At 40.2% G+C, this 20,953-nt stretch overlaps 1 protein-coding gene across 6 annotated transcripts in view; it reads right to left on the bottom strand.

Moving 5' to 3' along the window:
- Nucleotides 1–10,496: 10,496 nt before the first annotated feature.
- The window catches only part of LOC129751294 (exocyst complex component 4-like), a 30,670-nt gene continuing 20,213 nt past the window's right edge, over nucleotides 10,497–20,953 (bottom strand). For 2 of the 6 annotated variants that reach the window (XM_055746718.1, XM_055746714.1), the window contains exons 2-9: nucleotides 19,436–20,162; nucleotides 19,063–19,196; nucleotides 18,240–19,000; nucleotides 17,902–18,104; nucleotides 17,638–17,836; nucleotides 16,983–17,580; nucleotides 16,716–16,922; nucleotides 10,497–11,525 (exon numbers count right to left, since the gene is read on the bottom strand). In XM_055746718.1, coding sequence (XP_055602693.1) covers nucleotides 11,349–11,525; nucleotides 16,716–16,922; nucleotides 16,983–17,580; nucleotides 17,638–17,836; nucleotides 17,902–18,104; nucleotides 18,240–19,000; nucleotides 19,063–19,196; nucleotides 19,436–19,997 — 2,841 coding nt within the window. In that variant the 5' untranslated portion in view covers nucleotides 19,998–20,162 and the 3' untranslated portion in view covers nucleotides 10,497–11,348. Of the gene's footprint in view, nucleotides 11,526–16,715; nucleotides 16,923–16,982; nucleotides 17,581–17,637; nucleotides 17,837–17,901; nucleotides 18,105–18,239; nucleotides 19,001–19,062; nucleotides 19,197–19,435; nucleotides 20,163–20,360; nucleotides 20,620–20,953 lie in introns of those variants that run through there. The other 4 variants (XM_055746719.1, XM_055746715.1, XM_055746716.1 and 1 more) reach the window with 3 other exon arrangements.

Raw genomic sequence — 20,953 nt, 5'->3', positions numbered from 1 at the left:
CAGAAAAATTATTGGTTTCCCCAGCATGCGATTTTCACCCTACTAAAAAAAGAGCTTTATTGCAACAAACTTTGTTTTTAATGAAAAATCAAATGAAAACGTTTGAAAATTTAATTTAAGATATATTTGTAATGAAATAATGCATAAAGAACCTATTGCAGTAAGTTTTGGGTTTGTTCGAAAAAATTTTGTCAAAAATTATTTTAAAGAAAAAGCATAAAGGTGTTGCATACATTTAGGGGTAAAAAATACTAAAAATCAACTAGCTTAAATCATAAAATTTCATGTTATGACAGATGAAATTTTGAAAAAAAAAACGCGTGAGGCAAAACAATCATGTCAAAAATGATTTTAATGAAGAGGCATAAAGGTGCTGCATACATTTAGGGATAAAAAAAAACTAAAAATCAACTAGCTTAAATCATAAAAGTTCATGTTATGATAGATAAAATTGTGAAATTTACAAACGCGTGATGCCAAACAATCATGTCAAAAATAATTTAAAAAAAAAGGCATGAAGGTGCTGCATACATTTAGGGGTAAAAAATACTAAAAATTAACTAGCTCAAATCATAAAAGTTCATGTTTTGATAGATGGAATTTTGAAAAAAAAAAACAAACGCGTGATGCAAATCAATCATGTTAGAAATGATTTTAATGAAGAGGCATAAAGGTGCTGCATACATTAAGGAGTAAAATAATACTAAAAATCAACTAGCATAAATCATAAAAGTTCATGTTATCTATATACACCATGGCCGTAGGAACGGGGGGGGTTTTGGGGGTTAAACCCCCCCCCCCCATGAGGGTCCAGGTTCAAGGGTTCAAGTTCAAAATTCTACGACAGTTTTTAAAAAATTTCTCACTTGTTCATTGAATAAGGTTGTCAGTTGTTGATTTTTTTGGCACGTATCTGGGCTGTTTTATATAAAACCTGGCAAAATCCGGGTATTTGATTTCAAAATTGTCGATCAAATCCAGGCAAAACCGGGCAGTGTTGGTCAAAACCTAGGAATTGCGAAAAAAAAAACTTGAAAAACCTTCCTGATAATTTTTGAAACTTGCTGCAAAAATTTGGAACGCATAAATAAAAAAATTACAACACAACTTTCATCTGAGAATAAGAATGAGAGCAAACCCGGGCAAAATCCGGGCTTTTCCAATGAAATCTGGGCAAACGGGTCGGACCAGACTTTTCTCAAATTTTATATTAAACATCCGGGCCAATTCGGTTGAAACCGGGCAATTTGGCAACCTTTTCATAGAAATTTAGGTCTGAATATTATATTATAAATTAAACCCATTTAGGAAGTTTTGGTTCCATATTCCTGTAACCAAAATTGTATTTCTACATGTTTTCGTATTTCTGATTTTGTATCAAGTTTAGGATTCCTTATTTTCAGTTCGAATAATCATAAGAAATTAGAAATGGAAAGCTGCTTTGAAATCCTTGTACGAATTCGGTTTGCATTTCATATCAAATTTGAATTATTGGGCTTATTCTGCGACTCGAGTGACGTGACTTACGAGATTTCATATGGTTTTGCAGGCTTAAATAGCCTCTCTAGCCTCGAAATTTTCGTTCGGATGAGCTGTTTTTGGTCTTCAGAGCTCATCAATACACAAATTTCTTTTCAGAAGCATTTTCTGGAGTCAGGACGAAGACGTGAAATTTCGTGAGTCGCAGAATAAGCCCTCATGTTTTTCGAAAATCAAAGCATTTTCAATATTTTGATAATAGTTTTCCGAATATGGAAAAAGAAAAATTTGTATTATATTCAAATTCGAAGTTCATTCTAACATAAAATTTAAACATTTAAAGCTTCTAAGTGGCGATCCAAAATTGAAAACCAGATTCTGATTCACCATTCGAAATTCACATTTTAAATCGGATTCACAAAACATATTAAAAATAAATAATTGAAATAATGAATTAAGATTAAACCAGCACTACAGAATCATTTATTTAGATTCATGAAAATGAAATCTGGATTTGAGATTCGGCAGTCGTATTTTTTGTACATTTCGGAAGTCGTTAAGAAATTCGGAAACAGATTCAAAGTTCAATTTTTGAGTTCAGGTTTAGAATAAAGAGTAAAGAAATTCGGAAACTGATTCAAAGTACAATTTTTGAGTTCAGGTTTAGAATTCAGATTTAAAATTCAGAAAAAGATTTAGCTTGTGAATGAGTGTTTCAATCAACACAAAGATTGTTGAGAATTTCAAGAGAACATGAACTTAAAAATTTGCTTGTCAATTCAATTTCCAAATTTCAAAGTTTTTAATCAGAATAAGTTTGTACACACAATTCAGCTGAAAATCACAAATATAAAGTAGAATTTGAGTTAACTTTCTAAGTTTTGATTCATGCAAAATATCCCGAATTAAATTCAAAAAAGATCATCTACAAGATTTTTAGTATGAAACTGATTCTAAAAATATTTCCTGTTTAGAAACATGTACCTGATCTTCACCTAAAAAATGTGCACATTTTTTTTAGTTTTTCGGTGCATTGTTTAACATTATTAATATTGCAGCTTTTTTTTAAAGCCAAATTTAAAACTATAATCATAAATTTAGTTCAAGTTTGCATCAAGCAAATTTGATTCGATTTTTTTTATTTCTTACTGTTTTTTTTTTTTGGGAAATTTTATTTATTTTCATCAAAGGATAGAATCTTGGAATTCGCAAAAGAGTTTAGAAGATTGGGCTTGTTTGATTTGAGTTTAGAATAAGTTTTTTTTCAAGAAATTTAAGGCTACCCTAAAAAGAACTTATCTTAACCACCTTCTTAACCAAATAACTTTGATTTACCAGACTCTTAAACAAATTAAAAAATTTAACCGTCGATGAAAGCAAATTCCATATATTGTTTCTAGAGGTTTCATTAGAAAAAAATTAGCTCACCCCTTAGGCTAAGGACCCCTTTTCTAAAGTTACTTTTTTAAGGTTTTATTATTGACACTTTACCATCCTTGTGGCATTTTAGTCTTCTATTAAGCAACTATTTCATACGAAAACTATCAATGAATGCTTAAAAATGAATAATCATATAGTTACAAACATAATTTGTTTTTAATTTTTTTTTATTCGTGTGTTGTTAGACAAAATTTTATAGCAAAAAAAACTAGTCACCAAAACCCCCCCATGAGTCAGTTCTTCCTACGGCCCTGATATACACTGTATCAAAAAATTGTCCGTACAGCACGTACCTTGAAATCCAAACAATCAAAAAGTGCACTTTTCCAGTCAATAAAAATACTACAATTACATCATTCGCTGCAGAAAGTAGTCCTTTTTGTAGATCAGTATTAAAAATGTTTATGAATTAAACCTTAAAAATAATCCAATTCATTTTGTATAGAAAGTCCCAAAAACGACGTCAAAAAATTGTCCGTACACTGAGGCCTTTGTCAAATATTAGTCAAGTAAACAGTTATGTGTCAGTCTGTCAAACGCAGAAACGTGAATTGAATCTCAGCAAAGACAATTTCCAGTGCTCTGAGCGATAAATACGGTAAAATGAACTTAATTTAGCATAAATCAGTAGATTTCAACAATTTGTGGATTACATTAACAGGAAAATGTCTGCTCCTCACAAAAAAAACCCCCGTTGACATCCGGAAACTGATTGATGACCTGAAGAATGACGGTAAACGCTTGTCCGAAATTTATTTATTTATTGGTCTTCGAATTACGCATAGAATAGTAAAACGGCCATAATCGTCGGCTCAGTATGTCCTTCAGAACTTTAAGAAGACTAACTCCCTGGAGACTAATCGTATAAGCTGATGGTTGGTTTGATCGTATTTTCGGGTTAGAACCAAACAATCATATTTATATTCCTGTAGACGCGTAATATGACTGATAAATCTATTTATTTTTCTCCCTAAATGAATTTCAAGTTTCCGGTGCCATTTGCGCTGAAAGCATACCACACCATTACATGGCCACCACCGTGCTTAACTGTCTGTCACAAATTTTTCGGATCCAATTCAGTATTTGGATTACGCCATACTCTTACATGTCCGTCAGACCTAGAAATATTAAATTAGCTTTCATCAGTGAATATGACGTTCTGCCAGAACTCGTCCGGTTCCAGGACATACTTTTGAGCGTATTCCAGCCGCTTTTTCTTATTTTTAGCAGATATAAACGGCTTCTTCAGAGCAACACGACCTCGGTATTCTCATGAAGTATGTTCCGTACCGATTGAGGATTAACCTGTATGTTTTCAAATTTTTTCAGGCTGTCTGCTAGTTTCGGGGCACTGATTTTAGGATTCTGACTGATTTCCCTGACAATGATGCGATGGTGACGATCCGTAAGCTTCAGTTTGCGACTTCTTCCTGGAGTGGTCTCCAGGTAGTTAGTCTTCTTAAAGTTCTGAAGGACATACTGAACCGGCGATCGTGGCCGTTTTACTATACCTCAAATTTAGAACAAGCTTTTACCGTCATTCTTCAGGTCAGCAATCAGTTTTCGGATGTCAACGGGTATTTTTTTGTGAGGAGCAGACATTTTCTTGTTAATTTTTGTGGATTTAATTAACAGGAAAACGTCTGCTTTTCACAAAAAAATACCCGTTGACATCCGGAAACACGAAAATCTACTGATTTATGCTAGATAAAGTTCATTTTACCGTATTTATCGCTCAGACCACTGGAAATTGTCTTTGCTGAGATTCAATTCACGTTTCTGCGTTTGACAGACTGACACATAACTGTTTACTTGACTAATATTTGACAAAGGCCTCAGTGTACGGACAATTTTTTGACGTCGTTTTTGGGACTTTCTATACAAAATGAATTGGATTATTTTTAAGGTTTAATTCATAAACATTTTTAATACTGATCTACAAAAAGGACTAGTTTCTGCAGCGAATGATGTAATTGTAGTATTTTTATTGACTGAAAAGGTGCACTTTTTGATTGTTTGGATTTCAAAGTACGTGCTGTATGGACAATTTTTTGATACAGTGTATATAAAAAACAATTTCTGTATGTTTGTTTGTTTGTTTGTCCTCTATAGACTCAGCCGTCTTAAGAGCTAGAGAGCAGAAATTTGGCATGGATACTCATTAGGATCAGGAAGGATGAAAAATGTTTTTAGATTTTTGGATGACCCCTTTTGAAGGGGGTTTTCTATACAAGACAAATATTGTTATCGCGATATTGACGTTATTTTCGTCGGATTTTGTTGAAAATTTGCACATGAGTGTGTTGAAAGACGATCAATCGATTTCAGGTGTCAATTTTTTTTGTAAGGGGACAGCCATATTAACTGTTCGCTGTTTTTGCGATATTGACGTTATTATACATCGTATTCAGATGAAAATTGGTACACGATAGTTTTGAGTGACGTGCAATCGATTTGAGGTATCAAATTTAGTGTAAGGGGCCGGCAAAAGGGGTCGTCCATATTAAATTTTCAGTATTTTAGCTATTTTGACGTTTTTATACATCGGATTGGGATGAAAATTTGCACATAGGAGTTATTAGGAACAATCAACCGATTGCACTTATCCAAACTAAAATCAGGGGTCGGCCAAAGGGTTCGTCCATGTAAACTATTCACTTTTGATGCGATATTGTCGTTATTATCCATCGGATTCATACGAAAATTTGTACACGAGAGTTTTGAGAGATGAACAATGGATTTCAGGTATTCAATTCAGTTTAAGGGGCCGGCAAAGGGGGTCGTCCATATAAACCTTTCAATATTTTTGAAATATCGTTGTGATTATACATCGGATTGGGATGAAAATTGGCACACGGTAGTTTTCAGGGACGGGCAATCGATTTCAGATGTCAAATATTTTGCCAGGGGTCGACGGAAGGGGTCGTCCATATAAATGGCGTTGTTATGCAATGATTAGTCGAAATTTATTCACGTGGTTTTTTATTCCTGATTTCAAATTTAGTAGCAGACGACAGACAAAGTGATCGTCCAATATTTTTGCAATTACTACTTAACAATTAATCTGGAAAATGCTTGGCAATTGACTTTCATACAAACTGTTCATGACATATTCCAAGTTTAAGACACGAATGCCATACAGATGGTAAAGTGTCTCAAATAAAATTATAATAATAATAATATTCCAAGTTGAAAGCGAAACGGAGTTCGTATGGGATCAGCTAGTGATAGATAAAATTGTGAAATTTACAAACGCGTGATGCCAGACAATCATATCCCAGTATATGGAATCGAGATTCAAAAGGTTAATCTTTGATTTGCATTTTGATGAATTTTTGCCCAGACTGGTAACTGAATTGTAAAAAAAATATTTTTTAAAAAATTTTGTAAATTTTCAAAACATATTTTTACACCAACAGTGTTGGTATAGGAAAATAAAAACAGTATAAAATTTGATATCATTAAGCCAATCTGTCAAACTGGGTAAAGTTTTTTACAGCATCGAAAAATGTAAAAATGTCTACATCTATTGCCCAATTTTTTCAAATTTTCTATGAGAATCAAAAATTTTAAAAATCTATCGCACGATGTGAGAAACTTGGGCATAATCATTTGTTATCATTAAATGATAACATTATTACATTTAATTTAAATAAAAATTGCAAAAGTTTTGTGGTATACAAATGTAGCATTTAACCCTGCTGTTGCACGATGCCCCGTTGAACGGTTTTTGATAAAAAAAAAAAATAGCTACCCGAACAAAATATCTCTTCCCCCATCGACCAGCACATAAGGTCACTTGGGTATCCCGAGATGGCCGAACAGAAAATCAAATTGACCACATCTGCATCAGCCGAAAATGGAGAAGGAGCCTTCTTGATGTCCGCAACAAACGAAGCGCAGACATTGCATCTGACCATCACCTCGTCCTTGGCGAGATACGACTGAGAGTTGCGCGTGTCCAACGGCGCGAGGAGAAAGTCGGGTGTCGATACGACGTCCGCCGGTTGGAGAATCCAGAGGTGAAAAGGGCATACGTTGAACAGCTAGAATCCCGAGCCTCGGAGCTGCCGACAGACGGAACAGTCGAAGAACAGTGGTGTGGAATCAAGAATGCCTTTATCACGACGAGCCATGGTACTCTCGGTAAAGTTTGTGGAAGAAGGAGTGAATGGATGTCGGATGAAACTTGGAGGATGATCGATGATCGGAGAAAGGCGAAAGTCGGAATTGAGCAGGCATGTACCGGGTCAGCCAAGCAGCCGCCCGCTTACGATATGCGGAGCAGGAAAAGGCAGTTAAACGAGCTTGTAGACGAGACAAGAGAGCCTGGACAAACTCCCTAGCCGAAGAGGGAGAAAGAGCCGCCGCCAATGGAGATATCCGATTACTTTATGACATTTCTCGCCGCCTCAGTGGTGCAAGGACTAATGCAAGAATGCCGCTGAAAGACCGAGCAGGTCAGTTATTGACCGATCGAACAGATCACCTCAAACGATGGACTGAGCACTTCGAACAACTCTTCCAAGTCATGAATAGCGATGGCCAACAGAATCTGCAGCTCGAAGCGCCAACAGTAAGTCGCATAAATGGCGTCAACTCGGAAGCGCCTTCGCTGGCTGAAATAGAAGCGGCAATCAAAAACATGAAATCCAACAAAGCACCTGGGATCGATTGCATCCCTGCTGAAATGCTGAAAGCCGACCCTGCCCTGTCAGCACAAATGTTGCACCGTCTTTTCGCTGACATCTGGGATACTGCAACATTCCCGGCCGACTGGATGCAGGGTATCCTCGTAAAGGTCCCGAAGAAAGGAGACCTGACAGAGTGCGGTAACTGGCGAGGCATAACGTTGATCTGTACAACCCTCAAAGTACTCTGCAAAGTGATTCTGAACAGGATCCAGGAGAAAATAGACGCTACACTCCGACGGCAACAAGCTGGATTCCGATCCGGACGATCATGTGTGGACCACATCACAACGCTACGGGCGACGAGGGGTCCCAGAGAAACTAGTCCATCTCATCGAAGCACAGTATGAGGCATTTTCGTGCAAGGTCTTGCACGACGGTGTCTTGTCCGAACCAATCCCGGTAACTGCTGGAATGAGACAAGGATGTATTCTATCACCGCTACTTTTCTAATCGTAATGGATGAGATTCTGATTGGATCGATTGACTGTGCACCGAACCGAGGATTGCCGTGGAATCCTTCAACAATGGAGCAACTGAACGACCTTGACCTGGCTGACGATATTGTTTTGCTCGCCCAAACACAACCAGATATGCAGAGCAAACTCGACGACCTCACCGAATGTTCCAAGGCAGCAGGTCTCAAAGTCAATGTCGGAAAGACCAAGTCGATGGAGATCAACACAGGAAATCCCTCCAGTTTCATGGTAGCTGGGCAACAAGTTGAGAAAGTGGAGTGCTTCCAGTATCTTGGTAGCCAGATAACGCCTGATGGTGGTACCAGAAAAGACATCGAAACCCGGATCAGAAAGGCCCGATTTGCGTTTGCGAGTCTCCGAAACATCTGGCGGTCACGCCAGATCTCTCTACGAACGAAAATCCGAATCTTCAACTCAAACGTCAAATCCGTATTGCTGTACGGGTGCGAAACTTGGTGCACATATGCGGTAACGACGCGAAAACTGCAAGTATTTGTAAACCGCTGCCTGCGGAATATCATCCGCGCTTGGTGGCCTGGCAACTGGATCTCGAATGAGGAACTACATCGCCGGTGTCATCAAAAGGCGCTAGAAATCGAGATTCGGGAACGTAAGTGGAGATGGATTGGGCACACGCTGCGAAGAGATGAAAACGAGATTTGCAGAGAGGCGCTAGATTGGAATCCAGAAGGTCATCGAAGAAGAGGCAGACCCAGAAATTCGTGGCGGCGAAGCCTAGCCGCTGAAATCCGAACTGTCGACGAGAATCTTGACTGGGACCAGGTGAAGACGCTGGCTCCGGATCGTCAACAGTGGAGGTCTTTTACCACGGCCCTATGCACCGGAGGATCGGCGCGGGATCATTAAGTAAGAACAAAATATCTCAAACTTCTTTACAAACTTCAGGCTCGTTGGGCGATCCCTTCTTGTGCTATCGAGGTTAAATGTTGCATGTAAACTTCACATAACAATCAGCTTATTTGGGCCACTCTACTTAACAAACTTATCAGTGAGAACACGTTCTAACTCTGGCTATTCATATTAAATTATTTCCAAATGACACCGCCGGCGCAAACCAAAACAAATGAACACGGGCCAGTCAGATTCCCAGCACATAACGTTTGCCTCATAAGCGTTCTCCTAGGGAGCTACTCCCTTAGAGCGCTCATTTCTCTTTTCAGAGCAGAGTGAGAGGCAAAAAGAGCTCCCTAGGAGCATTGCATCTTTGAGACAAGCGAATCACTGATTTTCTATGTATTCCACGTACGAATTGTGTTAAAAATGGGTGTAATCGTTGAAGAAAAGTGTTTTCTACAAATGACTATGATTTTTCATTACTCAAATTGCTATAGTTTCTTTAAAAACTTGTTTTTTAAAAACCATATTCAAAGCCACAGAACAAAACTGTGTTGCGAATACGCGCCGCTGTGTATTCAATACGCGCCTAGCAGCCGAACACACCCGAGAGCAGCCGGAGACCGAAAACACACCAATACTTACATACACTTTGACTGAAAAGATAATCAAAATGGACTAATAGAAATTTAACAAAAAAATAATAATAGATTTTTTGGGCTGAATTAACGCTCAAAACATGGTTTTAGACTTTTTGTACATTTTCAATGAAAATTGGCCTTTTTGAAAAATTAATGCTATTTTCAGCCTACTACGAGTGACGCGTTATAACGAGCGCATGGGCCGTGATAGAACATACGATGCAGGTCCGGGTGGGAATTATTACCAGAGGCCCTAGGTGGACTGTATGGCGTAGGGGTACATAGTATCTAGAGTCGACTTATTGCACCCATGGACCCAAAGTAGCATAATGGGGGGACGCTGTGGCTCGCCGTGCCTTGGAATGCAATCCGTAAAAAGAATTTACCACCTGGGTGATCAACTAATAAAAAAAAACATGCATGCATTAAGCAATCAAGGTCATTCACCCCAGACCTGAATAAAACAGGAAAATTAAATAAAATTAAGGTTCCACAGACTAGAAGAAATAAACGTTGATGAAAAAACATTTTTTTTTCTGCTGTTGCGCGGGTCATTGAGACTAAATCCAAGGATTGTCACGGATAATCGAGTCAGACTTGTCGTCGGCGGATGAGTGAGATGAAACAAAACAAAGTATTCAGAAGATGAATTAAAAAATTACAATTCTGACATCAAATACCATCCAGAATAAATTTATGAATGAAGAATTCTAGTCCAAAATTTGGTCAAAATTGTGATTTAAAATTCAGTTTCAGAGTTCAAATTTTATATGATAGCGTTTGAAGTTAACCTCGGGTTCAACATTCGAAATCGGAAATTTATTCAGGTTTTGAAATAATTCTAAATCCCGATGCAGTGGACGAAGATGTACGTTTTTATAAATTTCTTTCAAAATGTAAACGCAACTTGCTTTTTGTAATCTTAGTTAATTTTATTTCAACATTGGTTAGGATCCTACAAATAATCATATTGTTCGGTAAGGTTACCCCCTTTTTTCTTAATCTGTCTTGTTTTCAGAGGAGTAAAACGCAATGCTTGGTATTGTTAGTACAGTGAGCGAAGCGACTGGTTCCAGCTATGCGCTATAGAACAGGAATAAATAATTTTTTTATTCTCTCGGCTGGGTCACCTAAAATATCAACCAAATCGCATAAAGGCAATCAGTTTCTAACTGATGTCGTTTGCGCTAAGGGTTGAACAATTCATGTATTTTCTTTAGTTTTTTTTAGTATGAGTTTATTTTTTCAGTTATACAGCACAAGATTCACTTTCGCCTAGTAGATAACTTTTCTAAATGATGAACACGATTTTGTCATTAGCTTAGATACTTTTCTTCGTTCTTCGCGCATTTCACAGAATTAATAACTAATTTACAGCTTTTATCTTATTGTGGTCGGCAATATGCTTTTTTCTCACATTATTTGGAACCTGGAACATTTTATATCTTATTTGTTTTTCTACTGATAAACGGGATTAGTTTTGATGAGTCTTTCCTTTTGATATCGTGAATAATATTTTTATCATCAACAATTTTTCGTTAACAACATGCTACTTTTAACGCTTTACGACCAATCTATTATGCAACGTTAAACTTTTATGTTTTTATTGTTTACTTGTGGTAGCGTATTTCTGCAAATTTAGTACCATCCATTTGAACAGCATTCCCCTGGGACTTCCTAAAGCACTAAAACGTAGATGCAGCAATCATTGCAGCTTCACTAGAACCGGCTTTTTCATTTTTTAGATTAAAAAAAAAGAAACATTAGACCGTAACACCAAGGCCCGGTTTGTTTCCCAGAACGTCGCACAGCTTTTGCTGGTACATAGCCAAGGTGTTTTGGTCACTGATACCGCGATTTTTGCACACCAGATGGAGCGCGTTCAAGTATTGCATCTCGGTGAACTGGGAACCTTTCTCTATGATCGATGTCAGGATTTCCTATGGGATCGAAAACGAACAATAAATATCAGTTAAAAATTGTTTTCCTGTAGTTTGAAACAATTCAATTAGCTGTAACTGGAATCGAACATAGAATGGGTATATTTTTTCAGTATTAGAATTTGAACTGCTTCCGTCAAACTTTTTATCATCCAAGAATATTTCCCGTTCATATACAGTGTCGGACAATAGAATAGGACCGCTCTAAAGCAAAATATTCAAATCACCTTTAAACTGCCAATTCAAATATAATAATATGCGACACCTAGCGGCAAGCACTTATTGTAGTATGCCAACTTTCTACTGTACGTTTGTTGCAATCAAGGAGAAAGCTCGCATGAAAATTTAGAAAAACAGAAAGTTTGATCGAAAATTATGGAAAAAAGGAGCATCCCTACGAAAAAACGAAAATCAACATATAAACAAGTAGTGGTGATATAGAGTATAAAACTCTCTGCCAATCAAACAGATCCATACATACATACATACATACAAGGCAACCCGTTTGTTCTACTCGACCAGAAAGCTGTCAGAGAGTGAAAAAAGTCGCGTCATAAAATAAGACCAGCTCATCGGTTCGGCTGTTCCGGCATTTTCAGCGCTCTAGATTTGAAGAAAAGGTGTTGTTTGTCCATTCTCGTGTCCTGGTAAGTATTTCCCATAAAATTAATCATGAAAACAAACAAAAAATAAAGATTTCCTTCCTCCTACTCTGTTTTCAGCGAAAAAGGTCCAGCGAGCGATCATCCGGAATCTGTACAAGGCTGGCAAAAGCCAACGCGAGATTGCCGGCTACTTAGGAAGGTCGAAAACTTTCGTTTTCAACGCGCTTCACAGCACCAGCAAACGGGAACTGACCGGCCGCCCCCGCAAAACGACGCCGAAGAACGATTCGGCAATCAAGCGGGCCTCGCAAAAGGAACCTTTCAAAGCGTCCAAGCAGATCAGAGACGAGCTGAACTTATCTGTGAGTTCCCGGACGGTTCAGCGGCGGTTGGCGGAGAAGGGACTAGGAGGAAAAAGTCCCCGGAAGGTGCCGATGCTGACGCCGAAGCACTTGAAGGCGCGACTGAAGTATGCGAAGGACCACTTCGATTGGGTCGGTCCGAAAAAAGAGAAACTATGGAGAAATGCGCTGTGGTCGGATGAGACCAAAGTGAACCTCATCGGCTCGGACGGAAAGAGTTGGGTCCATCGCCCACTCGGCTGTGCGTATATGCCCCAGTATACAAATAAAACATTCAAACATGGAGGAGGTAGCATCAGGGTCTGGGGGTGCTTTTCTTGGTACGGGGTGGGTCCCTTGTACTGGATCGACCGGATTATGGACCAGCATCTCTACGCCCAGATGCTTCGGGAAGAAATGCTGCCACACGCCGAGTGGGAGATGCCCCTAAAGTGGCAGTTCCAGCAGGACAACGACCCCAAACATACCACTAAAACGGTTAAAAAGTGGTTCCAGGATAATAAGGTAGACGTTATGGAGTGGCCAGCACAGTCCCTATGGGAAATAGTTAAACGTAAGGTGTAGACCGAAAAAAAAACAAGCAGCAGCTGTGGGAGAAAATCCAGGCGGTGTGGTACGCTATCCCGGTGAGAACGTGCCAAAAGCTGGTGAAGTCGATGCCGAACCGGGTTCGAGAAGTGATGCGTAATAAGGGTTATACCACCAAGTACTAACCCTGCGAATCGATCACGGTATGAATTTCCTTTTTTTTTTTTAATTTTTTTTTACCATGAATTCTAAAGCGGTCCTATTTTATGTCGCGTTATTTTAGTCAGTAAGTATGCTTAAAACGCACTTTTAAATAAAGGACAATTGTTTTAACTACGGATGATTTTAATTTCTTCGAAGAATGGAATTTACAATTTGTAAATGGTTTGATGGACTTAAATCGAATTTTTTTTTCTATGTTTTGTCACTTTCTGTTTTGGATTGAGCTGTGGTCCTATTCTATTGTCCGACACTGTATGACGAATTTGTTATAAGGTACACCGGGGTAAGTGTGGACGGTTTTTCGTATAGTTCAACTTCAAAAAATTATTAAAAAAATCAGCAGTGGAGCAATTTTCATAAAATGACATTCTTTGTGATGCAGAACATGTTGTTTACAAACGCTGAAGAGATGAGCTCGATAGAAGCAAAGCGAAAAAAGTTATCACGTAAATTCTAATAGACTGCTGGTGTCTTCACTTACCCTGATTTATGGGGTAAGTGTGGACGGAAGATTTTCCCTATGGTTTCTCAGGAAAATTTCAAAAAAATTGTGTTTTCTTGGTTGAATACGTTATTTTATTACTCGAATCGTCCAAAATATTGAAAAAAAGGTCCTGATACTATTAGTAAGGCATCTTTCAATAATTATTGTGCGTAATTTATGCTACAACACACGAGTTCCGATTTTACTAAAAACACTGAATAAACAAGTACTTTACCCAACTTTTCATGATCCGAATGCTAAATTTAGCTAAATAATGCAATTCATGAAGGATGAAGGACATAAAATTGAAAAAATGTATAAACATCAAGTCTTTAAAGCCGTCCACACTTACCCCAGGCAGGGGTTGGAGACAAAATTTTAGTTTTTTGTAAATAAACTCTTTTTTCTTCAGTTTTAACCGCCGTTTCTTTTCCTAACTGGTTGTTTGGAATGTAAGGATTCTTTCAATGTAGAGTTTTTCATCTAGAGCCAGCTAGTTTACGAGAAATTGGCAATTGAAAAAGATGCACATCACCTCGACATCGTAGGTGAAAATAGAAAATTCGCAAAAAGTCGTTGTAAACATCCGCCCATTGACTACTAGGACGTGGCCGGCGCCGTTATTGATCAGTTTTGGAAAGGAAGAGAGCATGAGTTTTGTGCATTGAGAATGTACTGCTAGTCCCAAGCACCATTCTATTGGACATTGCACAAAATTGATGGCCTCGATCAATCACGGAGTAGCAACCATTGGCGATGTGGAACTTGTTCCACTTAGCCACGCCAGCGATCGTGAGATTCGAAATGCACTATTGATTGATAACTAACAACTAAGTTGAGTAATAAATAAATAAAAAAAAACAACACATTATTTTGTTATTGGATAATTGAAAATTCTGATGCATTTCGGTTTTGACGATTTAAGGTGGATATGAGTAGTCAAACAAGCTAAGCTAAGCTAAAAAGTCGTTGTAAACATCCGTTATTGTAGGAACTGTATTTTTTTTACAGTACAGTACAGATTACAAGTAAATTGAACAATCTGTATTAAAAGTTTGAGAAAATAGTGCACAGTATTGTTTTAATAGCCATCGTCCACACTTCGCGTCCACACTTACCCCTATGTACCTTAGTTGTTGTCAAATTTAAGTTTCAGTTTGTTTATGAAGGAACGAAGCAGTTCTCGAATTATTCGAGCTTTTTCTAATTTTGGAGTTCGTGTAGGTTTTTTAATTTTTCTTTTGGGAAACGTTGCCAGCCGACTTGTTGCTATTCATGGCTTCCTTAACTTCACTAATCGTTGGGAGTCCCAAGAAACACCGGTTATTTTATAAGTCTCCACAAGCCTCTTATGAACCAAAACTTGGTCTAGTAGCTTGCTATAAAATTTTATTTGTTACTTGGGGTGGCTCCTCTACGTCGTTGGGTACACGGGCGATGTACCTTCTCCTATCGTCATTATCTCCTCCATGTGCGCCGTTCAGGTATTCATCGAAGTGATGCTTCCACCTTTTTATCACCTCACGATTGTCCGTCAAGATGCCTCCGTCCTTGTCCCGGTACATTTCGGCTTGCGGCACGAAGCCTTTGCGGGATGTCTTGAGTTTGGGAATAATGCAGCTGCTTCAGCTCCTCGAGTTCCTCCTCCTCCAGGCGGCGCTTTTTCTCCTGGAAAATTTGGACTAGCTGTCTCTTCCGCTGTCGGTGATTTTCCACGTTCCGACGGGTGCCTCTTTGCACTACTGCCGCCCGTGCGACGTTTTCTTCGTTCATCACCCTCCTACACTCCTCGTCGAACCAGTCGTCCCGTCGTGTTCGTTCTACATACCCGGTGACGTTCTCCGCAGCGCTGTTGATGGCTGTCTTGATAGTATGTACCGGCAGCAATGCTTCGAGCGATTGCGCGAAGTCTGCTGCAACCTCAGGTTGCTTCAATCGTGCGATATTTGACCGAGACGAGCGTCGGTTTTGTGTGTTGTTCACAACGGAGAGTTTTGGGCGCATCTTCACCATCACCAGAAAGTGGTCTGACTCGATGTTGGCGCCTCGACAGGATCTGACGTCGATGATGTCCGAGAAGTACCGGCTGTCTATCAAAACGTAGTCGATCTGTGATTGCGTTTGGTACGGTGATCTCCAGGTATACTTCTGTGGGAGGCGGTGCTATGATTCTTAGGCCGTTTTCGTCTGTCAGCTGGTGCACGTTGAAGCTTCCAATTGTCGGTTTGAATTCCTCCTCCTGGTCGAGCTGAGCGTTAAAATCCTCGATGACGATCTTGATATCATGTTTTGGGCAGCGGTCATATTCACGTTCCAGCTGCGCGTAGAATTCGTCTTTGTCACCGGTACTTCCGAGGTGAGGGCTGTGTACGTTGATGAAGCTGATGTTGAAGAATCGGCGCTTGATTCTCAACAGGCACACTCGTGGGTTATCACTCGATCACGCACTTCGTCATCTTTCCCATCACTATAAAAGCTGTTCCAAGCTTGTGTGTTGCCACAGCTATGGTAGGTGGCATGACGAACGTTCGTATTCTAGAGCCTCGGTGTTTTATCTTACACGCGAAAAGCTCATTGCCTTCATAATTTGGAATCGATGAACTGCACACTTCAGCATTTTATTGTGCACAATGAACGGTATCCACCGTGCCACAATGCAACTTCCGTTACCGATACTGCGTTGCACGCTGTTCGAAGATAGCAATGACGTCACTTGTTTTACATTCAAACGATTTGTTTACTCGTGGCCTACCTTGTATTGTATTACCGTGCTTTAGACAGTTAAACATCGGTAGGAGAAAGGTCAGTTGTCCTAGCGATTTCTAATGTCGTTGATGTTGAGCTAGACTTTCATACACTCTATCAGTGGTGCAAGAGCAGGGATCTCTAGGATTCCACAACAGACACTTATACCTCTTTATACCACTGCTTATACCATGGTAATATGCCTTAAAAATGAAATGTGCATTTAACCCAATCGAATACTTACGTCCGGTTCCAGGTAGAACATTTCGTAGAACGACCTTGCATAGTCCAGGGCCACTTCTCGGGAAGCTGTTATGCTGCTCAGTGTCTGCTGCAAAGCCAACGCATTCCTACACATTCTTTGGACCCCGGGATGATCGATTGCTTCCATCGAATTGGCCGCCATAACTAGAATCCGGGATGCTAAGTGAGCAAGCCCTTCAAAGACGTACTGCGAAGAAAAGAAATATATACTTAAAAAATACACCGAAGTGAAATCTAATTAACAAACCTTGGTCTTTCGAGGATGCAGCGTCGAACTCAAGGCTTCGTCCATATCGGAGAGCACCTTCGTGAGCTTCAACACCTTGGCGTCCGGCTCCAGTGAGTCGTTTTTGTTCGGGTTGTTTGCCTTAAACTTATCCGATGGGTTAGATTTCAGATAATGGAAGCACTGAACTCGAACCTCCAGGTGTAACACCAGTAAACACGTATTTGCCAGTTCCTCAAACTCCAGCGCCAAATTCATCAGCACCTTAATCATACCGTCCTTCACGACAACTGGCGAAGATCCAACGCCACCACTTCCCATCAACCCGTTAGCGATCGGTTTGCGTAGATCGCTAGCAAAATCAGTTATCCGTCCGGCGAACCATTCCATACTTTCCTGCAGTATGGCCAGCTCCTTGAGGACACCAACGTCGGACAGGATTTCCTGTTGCGAAATTCCTCCTTCGCCTAGGTTGCTAGTCAACATTTCGGCCTCCCGAATGTTTCGCTGCTGCACGGCCGTCGGACTTTCCTCCTCTGACGGTTCAGCCTTCATCCCTCGTTTTTGGGAAGCTTGTCGGAGCCGGGCGTTGATCAGATCAGTCCAGTTGGGTAGGGATCTTTCGGATTAAATGCTGATAAGTAAAGTGATTTAATATAACACTTAAGTAACTTACTTCAGAAACCGCATAATGTCGTCATCCTTGAGCCACGCAACGCTATAGATTCGTTTGTCCTCGGTTTCCGGCTGAACGATTCCACGGTAGGCAGCCTGACACGTTTCCCGGTAAGTCTTCAACAGGGAACAAACCATCTTCAGAAGCTCGTCCGAGTACGTTGGCAGATCTTCGATGAGTTTCTTTGTTTCGGAGATACCTAAAAGTAAAAATTGCCTGTTGTGATCAGTTTTAATTACAGAGAAATTTCAAAATTTAACTTACGGCTTTCGACGAGAACTGTGTTCTGCAACAATGGTCTCGCCAAACCAAGTCGTTTCATTTCCTCCGGTGTGATAATCGTCCGCCAGGCGTCCTGAGTTTTCGACAACGAATCTATCGTAAGCTGTAAGTTTCTGTTGTGGCCACGCGCTAAATACGCGTCCTTAACGTAATTGGCAAGGAACGTATTCAAACTACATAATTGACTGAAATATAAAAATCTAAAATTAGAATTTACCATCAATTTTAACAAAGCCCACCCCGACTTGCACTTCATGAAGCTTTCAATTTCATGAATGTAGCCCATCATCGGCAAATAGATATTCCTAACCAAAGCCTACCCCGACTTGCACTTCATGAAGCTTTCAATTTCATGAATGTAGCCCATCATCGGCAAATAGATATTCCTAACCAAGGCAGCATCCGGAGTACACACCAGCTGCCGTTCCTGCTTCTTCTTATCATGGACACCGACAGCACTCGGATGATGCTTGTTGAAGCTCGAATTCAATAGATTCGATCCATTAGGACCCGTATGATTCAACAGATCCTGTTCCTTCCCGGTACTGTTTGAGACATTCGAAGGGTTTCTCCGATGTTCCTTAGACCCTGTACTAGGCTCCACATCAACCGTATGTGAAGACTTATCGAACTTAAACAACAACTTCTTTCCCTGCACCTTCCGCCGGCTGAAGAACGTATTGATATTTGTTGTTTGTTCGGTGAATTGTGTGCGCATCAGCTCATCACTGCTATCATTCTGAATGTCCAGATAGTCGGTGAGAACGAGTTTCAAAACGGCCTGCGCCTGGCCCCAGTACTCGATCAGATCATAGGCCTTCACTTGCGGTAGATTGTACCGGTGCATCACGTTGTGGTAGTTCTTCAGCGTCAGCTGATGAGCGTTGGCGATCAGCTTGAACTGTTTGAAGACCAAATCCAGCAGTTCCAAAATGGGGATCTTCTGTTCCGGAAGGTCTTCCGAGGCATTCGCACCTTGAGCGTGGTTTTGTGGGTGCTGCTGCTGGCTGACCGTAACGATGTGATGCGTCGATTTGGTCACTATCGCAAGCAGTTCACTTTGCATGTGGGTTCTTAGAGACTGCAATGGGGAAAAAGAAATGTGGTTAAAACTCTCTGATTAAAAAACCTTAAAAAACATACCTCTATGGAGTCAGGCACTTTATTAAGCAGCGCAAAGCACTCGATTATGATTCCGATGAAGTAAGTAGAATTAACGTCCGGGTCCAGCAGATCCGTGTCCTCGATGATTTCACTCTTGTCCACGTCCATGTAGCCTGAAGGTGGAAAAATAAAAAGAAAATATTCAGACGGTCCCATAACAAATTCGGGTCCTGCGTTTTTCATATATTGATGTTGCAGCCCTTTATCGTAATTTGAGTCGGGGCTGTAGTATTTTCTACTAAGCAAAGTCGTAAACTGTGGCTTTTTTTCAAGGGAGTTTAACTGCCAGGGTCATTCTTCCCTAGAAAACTGTGGAAATTGTCAAAATGTTGAAAATGCAAAAATAACTCACCATTCTGAGCAATCTCAAAAAGCGCCTTCCGAGCCTTGGTGTTGGCTTCCACTCTTTCGGCCGATCGTCTCAGCACATTGCGCTGAAATGGAGAAGCCCCAGCCGCAGCAGAATGACTGTTCCTCCCGGAGCTCTGACGCTGGAAGCTTTGCAACACCCCATCGGTACTGGAAACGTAAAGATGCTTGTTCAGTTCTTCCAAAAGTTTGCTATACAGATGGTGACGTTTAGCTTGCAGATCCTGTCTCAAATCCTGTAGCCCTTCAACGTCTTTCAGCGGGCCTTCAATGGATTCAACCGATGTTCTTAGCAGTTTCGTTGCATGGAGATAGTGCTTCTTGGCCATAAACGATGCTAGTTGTTGAGGAGTACGACGCAGTTCATTAACCTGATCCAACATCTCCAGCACACACTTGTGCTGGATGGCATCGGTGTAGAGCTTCTTTAGTTCCTCTCTTCGGCAACGTAACAACTGTTTGCAGCTTTGTAAGTTCTCCTTCACGACGTGAATCCGTTCCCTAGAGCTGGTCACCTGTACCGAGACCTTGCCGAACAGTTGCATAACCCGGGTGAGGTCTCCATCGTTCCGCGAAACCAGCTCATTGAGACGCTGATCGGTCTTCCGGAACTCCTTTTCGATTTTAAGCTTCTCCCGCTCCCGCTGCTCGTTGGTTTCGCTTGCGTCGAGGGTTTTGATGACCGAAACCAGCAGACCGCAGCCACTCTGCTGGAACATAGAAAAAACAACAACAATGAGTTGAGGAGATTTATGATCCGCACAGCCAAGAATAGAGGCCCATCAATCCAACATATGCAAAACACGAGAACATTAGCCGCGGATGATGTCATGCGGAGCACATAACTCTTGGCCAAACAACAGCCCCAATTGTGACCCTATTGAAAGAAACTGGGCCCAATTTCTCACCATTATATTCTAATCAGATGCAGGTTGTGCAATTGGGAAAAAAAATCAACCAGATGAATTTCACTACGAATTCCACCCCCAAAAAGTACACGTATTTTTTTGTCGAAATCCAAACCCCGATGGGAGTCAAGAACAACAACTAGCTTATCAGTCGTGTCGTGATTAATTGAACACTGCAAATCTTTTGCCCTGATAACAAACAACTAAAACACATCCGGATAAAAGTGCCATTGGAACCGAACTGAACGTGCACTCGAGAAGGAAATGATGGCAAACAACAAACCAGCACAACTCGCACACAAACACAACCAAAAACGTTTGACGTTTATGCTGCGAATTATGCTTTGTTTACATTTACTTTGTTTACATACAGTTGATGTTAGCCTTCACTGAAATGGGAAAGGCTACCAGACTGGAGTTTTCTATTTTTGTACAAATCTGGAAAACTATCATTAATCGCAACCGATGGAGTAAACCTTCAGCTATTATTCATCCTGAACGAAGCGCTTTGGTTCAAAATTCGAACATTTTTTAGCAGAATTTTTCAAAAAACAAATAAACAAGCATAAGTCCTATCCGTAAAACGAAATTTA

Source organism: Uranotaenia lowii, chromosome 3 (genome assembly GCF_029784155.1).
Source record: "Uranotaenia lowii strain MFRU-FL chromosome 3, ASM2978415v1, whole genome shotgun sequence".
In the NCBI taxonomy this organism is placed as follows: domain Eukaryota; kingdom Metazoa; phylum Arthropoda; class Insecta; order Diptera; family Culicidae; genus Uranotaenia; species Uranotaenia lowii.
This window is presented reverse-complemented; position numbering and strand designations above follow the sequence as displayed.